The sequence below is a fragment of the Rutidosis leptorrhynchoides genome, chromosome 1 (assembly GCF_046630445.1).
Source record: "Rutidosis leptorrhynchoides isolate AG116_Rl617_1_P2 chromosome 1, CSIRO_AGI_Rlap_v1, whole genome shotgun sequence".
NCBI lineage: Eukaryota > Viridiplantae > Streptophyta > Magnoliopsida > Asterales > Asteraceae > Rutidosis > Rutidosis leptorrhynchoides.
The window spans coordinates 541,782,101-541,791,630 of NC_092333.1; the positions used below are offsets into that span (position 1 = coordinate 541,782,101).

Here is a 9,530-nt window from a genome sequence, read left to right on the forward strand (position 1 = left end):
ACTATGTAGACAATACAATACATATGTCCTTTTGTTTTATTTTATATATGTTGACAGAAAGCATAAGCAAAATAATTATGACTATTTTTGTAAACAATCAAATAATATGAACAATAGTCATAACAAAGTAATACTCTGTAAATCACATGTGCTACAAATAAACCTTAAAACCATATACTATTACATTACTGTGTAAATAGAATTCAAGCACTATATGTATTCGGCCACAACAAGCAAAGATATTAATAGTACAATTTAATAACATGCATAAATAATACTCTGTATTCATTTATAATATAATATATTTTCACCACATTTGTTTTAAAGCAAACATACTATGGCGTATAAATTAGTCAAAAAAAAAAAGGGATTGTCGAACCAATTTTAGTGTATTATATTTACCTTATATAAATATAAACTAGCATATTATTACCTTATTATGCCCCAATCCAATTTCTAACGCATAACATCAACATATATGTTATAAGTCCATAATTGATAGGACCAGGCATAGCTATTCGTAAGTCGTAACACAAAAGGTAGAACATAAAGCACAACGATTTCTAATTATATCCAATTACAAGCATATCAATATCACTTTCGTGGAACATTAAATCTGTTTAAGTTTGTAGATAAAATATATATACGAAACTGAAATTATTAAACATATGATCACAAACTTAATAATCAGATTTCTAATAAATAATCAAAAAGAAAAAGTTAAAACGATCTAACCGATTTTAAAGGTTGAATGGGGCTTGTGTTTAACACAATTCCCTTAAACAGATTCGTCGTTTGTTCCCAGGGTACACCGGTCCGAAGCAGCGTACTGCCGGACTTGAACACTTGCCTTGATTAGTGACTTGTACTTGCTTAGATAAACCTTGATTATACGGAGCACTTCGTGCTGATAACGTGTTATATTTTTGGAGTTTATAACTATCTTTAGTGAATTGGTTCTTGAATATAGACTTTGAATCGTGCTGATAACGTGTTATATTTTTGGAGTTTATAACTATCTTTAGTGGATTGGTTCTTGAATATAGACTTTGAAAATCTTAAGAATAAGAGTATATGGGTAAAGAGAGAAAGGAAGAAACACTATGGATGTAAGTGTGAGAAATGGTACTTCTTTACAAGCATAACTCATGGGTATTTATACTACAAAAAGATACTATGGAAGTGACCCCAAGTTGACTATAAAATTGTACCAAAATTGACTATCCATACTTGCATTATTGTAGTTCCATACTTGCACAATTATTATTATTATCATAACATATACCAACTTTTTCCACATTAACAACATTTTGGTTCTCAATCATATCCAGTTATCCATCATGGATTAAAACGCATATGTGATATATGGCTTCTACATTTACTTAATAAAGTATCAAAAAGGCGAACTCCTCAAATCGAAAGGAAATGTGTCTTCATTCATTGAGCTTATGAACCACTTGTACGAAGAACATGATCCAACGCTTTGTTGAATCGATTTGTTTTCTCAATCACAAGTATTGTTTATGGATCCTCGCTCGGTTTTCTTCCCACCACAGTCTCGCATCAACCTCCCCAAATTTTTCGCGACTGCATTCAAGTTTTAGGAATATTTAGTCACTACACATAGATTTAACAAAGAGGATCCTAATTAATGTACTAAAGCAACATTTTTTCTTCTACGTATTTACAAAATGTTGCGCGTTCAAGTCTCACTTAATACCAATCTGTAAACAATATACTTCGTCTTTTTTTAAATTAAAAGAAAGTTGAAATAAATGTAATTATGTCTACGAACCTGAATCTAACACGTCTAAGTTCTCTCAAGCCACTTGGAAGAGCATTGATAGTAATGTACACTCCTGGCTCGTCTTGTTCAACCCATTCGTTCTCAATATCACTGACATTACTAATAGATAGCTCTCCCGAGCGATCAGCCTCTCGTGAGGAGCTGGTCCTAATGGATGCATCCATGGATGACGTTTCTGTTTTAGCCACACTAATACTTGATACCTTTGGAGTAGCAGTTAGACCAGAGGAGTCGCGGTTAGACCTACCCATGGTTAAGCTTTGTTGGTCAAGTGAGTCGGATGATGAGTATCCCATACCCATTGGGCGGTATAACGTTCTAGGTAGCCTTTCTTTACTCAAAGGTGGTGTTATTGGACTGTCCCCAATACACTCAAATTTCATGTTACTCTGTTTCACCAATAGATTAACCACATTGTTAACATGGAAAACTAACTATTAAATATAATGTGATTATAAATACAAGTGGTCATGTGTTCTGATTCCCACCTCATCTTCGGATCTTGGAGGCGTTGGAAGGGGAAACGCTTGTCGGTTTAGCCTCTGAACGTTGTAAAGTTCCATCACTTTGTCGTAATTTTCTTGCCACCATTTTTGAGCTTGCCACTTGTTAAACATCTCTCGACTACCGAAAAAAAACCCGAGAACATAACTCATTAGTCGCGATTTGAAAAAAAAAAAGTTAACCTTTTTAGCGTCTAGACATTAGTTAACATCACTATAACAACATTACAAAATCCCACCGAGTAATTATGATATGACCTTTACCGAAGCTAAAAAAAATATAACCAAAAGGGTATGGGCCTTGCGGTATCGAGGTCATGTGTGCTGGTGGACATTATTTATATATTCGTGTATAAAATTGTGTAGGAGGTGTGCGTTTGACTTTAAGAAAAACATAACAAAAATATGATGTTACAATGGTATCTTTTCTTCACTTTTTTGAGTAATTAATGGCAAAACATGAGTTGTAAAGTTCTCTGTTTGTCCAAAAGAGTAAGTGGTTTGCATTACAACACTAACATAAAAGATACGGGGTACACCGTACATTTCACGAGTAAGCTAAATTAGGTTTTAAGCCACTCTCTAATGCAGATTGAATTTAAAAAATCCAAAGAATAATGTAGACTAGTAGTTCTAGACTATTACCTATTGCCTATTGGTCATGTTAATCATGTATTCCATTGAAATATAAAATCAAAGACCTAACCACTATTGTTGACAAGCGGACATATATTGCTTTTTTATTTTTGCAAAGTTGTCTTTGGATTTACAAAATGCATTATGGAATCATAGTCATGTATGTATTCCTTGGTGGTTACAATTTCCCTATCTTGAAGGCTATCTTGTGACTGTGCGAGCATCACACTTGGTCAATTTAATAAGATAATATTTTACAAAAAGTAAATAAATAAATAGTAGCAATAAATTGGTGGAAATGGTTCTTTTTAATAAAGTAAGGTACAATCATTTGAGTGTGTTACAAAAGCAATAAATCCATCATTTTAATAGAAAAAGGAAGTTTGGATGGTCAAAGGGTTCGGCCATGACCCATGGAAATTCAAAGTGAAAACACAAATGTACACCAACCATGCTTAATTAACCCGTCCCAATTTCTCTACACACATTTATTATAGAGTAAATTATAGAGGTAGTATTTGTCACTTGCATGAAATTACATCTAGGTATTTATCTTTTTAAATTACACTAATCATATATTGCACGACGATCATGTACTTTTTATAAATTACATCAGTCGCCTTTGTTTTTTGAAAATTATACCGATCATATTTGACTTACATAAAAATGTACGTTGTTGGTTACCGGTTTAATTAAAATGCATGCTAATAGTAGCGACCATCAACATGCATTTTATGTAAATCGAAGACTAGTAACATACATTTTAGTTAACACAAGGACGATTTGTGTAGTTTTTCAAAAAAGTATTATTGGGGTAACTACAATAAAATCACATGGACTATCGACCGAATTTTTATTTTTAAAAGAAAAGAAGGATTGGTTTAATTTCGTGCAGATTTTAACTTAAGTAACAAGTGATCATTCATAACTTGAATGGATTTAATTTTTGTCTAAAACAATCTAGAACCTCAATGATAATTGATTAAACAATTACTCCGTATAAACTATTTTATATTCTGAATACAGCCATATATTGGACAAAATTCAAATCAACTCGTAGGATTACTATTCCGTTTTAGAAATGGTGAAACATGTTCATTCTTTTGAATGTGACCATGAGAATATGACAAATTATATAAATGCGGGCGTGACAAAATATTGAAAAAGGTTGATTGGAGACCAGGTTCCGACAAGGTAACAGGATTATGATAAAAGAAAAGCATAACCAAGAAAACAAAATTTTAATCAGGGGCCCGCTAAAGAATTGCAAATGAGTAATAAGTAACAATTTTTGGACATTTTCACATTAAAGATTGAGAGTGCTATGGGGCCTTCCTCATCATGATGCTTGGGCCGATTGGCACTAGGATTGACACACTTTTAAGGTTGTAATTTAATCTTGTTAGGATCCCCTAGTCAATGACAATTCACATTATGGGCAATAGACGTATATAGTAGGGTTGTGATAAATTTATAATTAAGATTCTTAATAAATTCATTATATACTCTGTATGTATGTATAAAGAAGTTTATATATATATATATATATATATATATATATATATATATATATATATATATATATATATATATATATATATACACACACTGGTTAGGATCACATCTGAAAGATCTGTTGTACGAGAACCTAAATTCAAGCATAAGAACACTATCAATAAAGAAATTGTGTGTAACATATAATACATATCTATTATCTATTATTATCAATGTATATGTGTAAACGGTATAGACGTATAGTAGATTCATCAAATATATAATTATCACCAACTCACATAATATAATACGAAGTACTATATATTATATATTATATTATATTATATTATTAGAAAGTTGCATGATGAGACAAAATTATTATTTTCTCAATTTTTCTTTTTTTGACACTTTAATTGATCATGAATGTAAACTTAGCATGAGGATTTTAGATTAAACATGTATAGTGGATATAAAATGATATGAAATATAATATGGGACTTAATATAAGTCTTTGCGAAGAAAAGAACTTTAATAACTTTGAATTTTGATAACTCCACATATATGGTATCATGTATTTTGCGAGATCATAGGAGTTTCAAAGTATCTATTTGAATTTGAATATGATATGATAGATAAAATTTAATGACTTTCTCTCTTGTAATTGCGCAAGACTTTGTTTTGCATGGTATGCACATTTTCAAAGATAATAATGATTAAAATGATTGTGTCACCCACCAGTCACCACCCCAAAAAACCATCACTTGTATAGGTTAAATTTACATTTTGAAAAACAAAATTAGCAAAAAGGAAAACAAAATTCAAATTCATAAAAAGAGTAACAATACTATAGCATATTGGCATGCCAAAAAAAGGTACTAAAAAAGATTTCAAAAAATTCCAAACATTTTTTAGACTTCAAAAGGAAATTAACTTTTATAGTCTATTTACTGACAATAATAAATCCTTAGTACCGAGTAGTTTCAACCTATTAACATTTAAATAAACCAAATTACGCTTAATGGTTTATTTAACAAGTTAAATTTTATAGTAACTTCTTATGTAATTTATTAAAAACAAGAATAGACGTGTCATGGAAGATCAATTAAGCCTCTATCTACCTTATGATTTAATAATTACTCCACTTCTCACAATAAAATTATAAAATTTCTATACCAATGGACCTCTGTGTTATCAATTATTGAAATAGTATAACAATTAATATTATTTATTTTTTTCATCTGTAATAAATGTCACTCATGTCACGTTTCAACAATAAAATATTTTAAATGATAACCGCACCAAAAAATACTGAAATGTATTTGGATTTAGTGTGAAAGGAATCGAGTAGAAGTGTGCTTGAAGTCACTCATAATTAAAAATAAAAAGAAATAGTAATTTTAATTGATTAACTGATTTTTTAAGGCAATTGAGTAATTGATTACGGAGATATTAATTAAATTAAATGATATTACCATATATAAATAAATAGTTAAGTAAGGAAGCGTAAGATGAATTACCTGAAGCGGATGCGTTTAAGATCATTACCGCCACGTGGCAAAGAAACAAAAGTGATTAGAACACCCGGTTCCACCTGAGCAACCCATTCTTTTGGCTCATTCTCTTCTTCTAAAACAATCGGGTCGGGTCTCCGTCCACTAGCAGATGCAGACAATGACCCGACTGACACGTCACCACTCGATATCCCTTTCAATCTGGCTTCCATTTCCTTCCCCCACACCCTGCCCGAACTCGAGTTTTTACTGCCCGTTCGACGGTACGACCACTTGAATCTGTCGGAAACTGACGTGGACAAATCAGAGGAGTCCACCTCATTATTTTTATGTACGTGTTGTGGAGTCATCATAATGGTTGATCCTGTACACGGATTGCAACTGATTTTGTAGGCTGATCCTGATGCTTTTAGTGCCATATCCTTTATCTGTTACAATATAAATCATGTTTAATAGCATTATATGTGATATAAAAAATGTATGAAATTTCAAGATTAAACTAATATATTTAAGATTTCTTACTTGTGAAGTGAGTGTTTTGATGGGTTTTGTTTCGTTAGGTTCTTCATCTGGTTGTTTGGAACGAGCAATGCATGTTAGCATTTTATTATAATTATTATAGAAAAAAATTATAAAGATTGAGTGATGTATGAATTGAAGGAAGATATGAAGGGCTGATAGAGAAAAAGGAAATGAATAGAAAGAGCACGAGTGTGTCTGTGTTTGTGTGTTTGGTTGGTAAGTTAGTTGTGTTGTGTTTGGGGGTGGTCAGGGGATTTTATTAGGCACCTTAATTCAGCAATACAACAGATTACCTGTCTATTTTCAGGTAGTTTCTAATTAAAATTAAACATAAACATAAACATATAAATATAAATATAAATATAAATATAAATATAAAGCTAAAACGAAGTTAAAAAGGTGGGAAGACGAAATTAGGAAAAGATGGGAAGAGTATTTCTCATCTCTCTTCGTAGGGAGAAGACCAGAGCGCCACGAGGACTTACAAGACGCTGAGGTAGAACATTCCCATAACAACATAGATTGCGAGAGGATTAGCCAAGAGGAAGTAAGATTGGCACTACGAAAGATGGGGAGAAATAAATCAGTGGGACCGGATCAGATCCCTATTGAGGCGTGGCAGTGCCTGGGCGACACTGGTGTTAGGTGGCTGACTTGCCTTTTTAACAAGACGTTTCGAAGCTCTAAAATGCCTATGGAATGGAGACTGAGTGAGACTATTCCCATCTATAAGAACAAGGGGGATGCTCAATGTTGCGGTAACTATAGAGGCATAAAATTACTTAGTCATACTATGAAGCTTTGGGAGAAAGTGATTGAGACTAGACTTCGACGAGAAACCAATGTTTCGGAGAACCAATTTGGTTTCATGCCAAAGCGCTCTTCGATAGAGGCAATCCATATTATTAGGAACCTTATGGAGAAGTATAGAGAAAAGCAAAAGAACCTAGAGATGGTCTTCTTAGACTTAGAAAAGGCCTACGATTGCGTGCCACGAAACTTGATTTGGAAGACCCTTAAGGGTAGAAGTATCTCGAGCAGGTATATTAATGTTATTAGGGATATGTACGAATGGGCGAAGTCTTGTGTTCGAACACCGGTGGGAAATACTGAAGTGTTTCCAATAGAAGTAGGCCTGCACCAGGGATCGGCCCTTAGCCCTTTTCTTTTCGCTTTGATCATTGATGAACTATCTCGAGGGATACAAGAGTGCATCCCTTGGTGCCTGATTTTTGCCGATGATATTGTGCTCGTTTCGGATTCTAAGGATGGGCTTAATAGAAGACTAGAGCAATGGAGGGTGGCCTTAGAAAGTAATGGTCTATACATTAGTAGACAAAAGACGGAGTATCTTAGTTGCGATTTTGATAGGAATGTTGATGAACAAAGTGATGGAGTGAACATCTGTATCGGAGACCAGATCTTGCATCCACAAACTTCGTTTAGATACCTGGGCTCGGTGCTCCACAAATCGGGGAGGATAGATGAAGACGTGTCGCATCGAATTAAGGTAGGGTGGGTGAAGTGGAGAGCAGCGACTGGAGTCTTATGCGACAAGAAGATCCCCCTTAAGCTGAAAGGGAAATTCTTCAAAGTGGCATTTAGACCTGCCATGTTATACGGATCGGAGTGTTGGCCTATGACGAAAGCACAAGAGAGGAGGATGGAGGTGGCAGAGATGAGGATGCTTAGGTGGACATGTGGTAAAACCATGTTAGATATGATTCCTAATAGTGTTTTGAGGGAGAACCTGAAAGTTAGAAGCATCATCGACATGCTTAGAGAAGAACGGCTTCGATGGTTTGGGCATGTGAGAAGACGACCTCCTACTGCCCCTGTTAGGAGGGTTGAGACACTTACGGTTGACGGCGTACGAAGAAGGGGTAGACCTACGCGTAGGTGGGAAGATAGAATAAAGCTAGACTTGAAGGAGCTCTTATTGACCGAGGACATGACCTCTGATAGGGTTGCGTGGAGGACTAGAATTAGAATAGACGAGTAGGTTGATTGCTTTTGTTTGTGTGTTTGTGTGTATGTGGTTTTGTGGGTCTATGTGGGTGTCTTCTTTCACTATGTTTTTTTTTTTTTTTTTTTTTTTTTTTTTTTTTTTTTAGACCCATGCTTGATGGTGTTGGTTTAGACATGTTGGTTTTTATGGGTATGTTTGGATGTTCGTGTTTGTATGTATGTATTTAAGTTTGTACGTAGGTTTATGTATGTTTGTTTGTATGTACGCTTTGCATTTCTGCTTGCCTATGATTGTATTTATGTATATATGTATGTTTGTATGTTTATATGTATGTATAGTTATATGTATGATTGTATGTATATTCGTATGTTTGTATGTTTTCTATATATGTTTGTGTTTGTAGGTTTTTCCGTATGTATGCGTGTAGGTGGTGATCTATGAATGTACGTTTGTATGCTTATGTAGGTTTTGGTAGATACGGTTTTATGTATGTTTGTAGGTTTATTTTTATAGACTGACTTGCTATGATGTGATTTTATCTGTATGTGGACATATATGTTTATTGCTTATTTAGTGCAGCTTTACTTTATACGTCTTGTGCTCCGCAGAACACTAAGGTACGTTTTTTTTTTTTTTTTTTTTTTTTTACGGCTCTGGCGACTTGACTGTCGCTTAGAGCCTAAATAGAATCCCAGGCAACATTTTAAAACCCATGGAAATTTGTTCCTCCATTTTCATGGCGATGACATTTACTTTTTACGAAATGTTTTTTTTTTTTTTTTTTTTTGGCCGGAGGTCCGTTGCAAACAATCTCTTTATCTGTCGAACATAGAGAAGGAGGACTTTCTCTACTCTTGTGAGTGTTTCACTCGGGGTGGTGAAATGACTTCTCTTTGTCCTAGGGTAGAGGAAGGATTGTCTACGTCCACCTTCCCCATACCCTACAAGTGTGAGATTGGGTATTGTTGTTGTTGTTAAAAAGGTATTTTTACTAATTACTAATCGAGTTATTTTGTGATCCTTATTTCTTTTTTCGTCACTTTTTTAAACCCGAGTATCCTTATTTAAGGTAAAAAATAATTGTAACT

General features: G+C 33.8%; 2 protein-coding genes across 2 annotated transcripts; one reads left to right on the forward strand and one right to left on the reverse strand.

The window, feature by feature from the left end:
* Window positions 1–1,297: 1,297 nt before the first annotated feature.
* LOC139878424 (protein Brevis radix-like 4) lies at window positions 1,298–6,681 on the reverse strand. Its single transcript, XM_071865366.1, has 5 exons — window positions 6,474–6,681; window positions 5,958–6,379; window positions 2,296–2,431; window positions 1,796–2,196; window positions 1,298–1,587 (listed from the first exon to the last, which is right to left on the reverse strand). Exons 1-5 carry the CDS (start codon window positions 6,552–6,554, stop codon window positions 1,509–1,511), a joined length of 1,119 nt encoding a protein of 372 aa, XP_071721467.1. The 5' UTR covers window positions 6,555–6,681; the 3' UTR covers window positions 1,298–1,508.
* On the forward strand, window positions 6,644–9,302 carry LOC139843043 (uncharacterized). Its single transcript, XM_071833129.1, has 8 exons — window positions 6,644–6,689; window positions 6,854–7,231; window positions 7,589–7,988; window positions 8,588–8,643; window positions 8,908–8,929; window positions 9,017–9,059; window positions 9,119–9,137; window positions 9,238–9,302. The coding sequence occupies exons 1-8, from the start codon at window positions 6,644–6,646 to the stop codon at window positions 9,300–9,302; spliced, it is 1,029 nt and encodes a 342-aa protein (XP_071689230.1).
* Window positions 9,303–9,530: the final 228 nt, after the last annotated feature.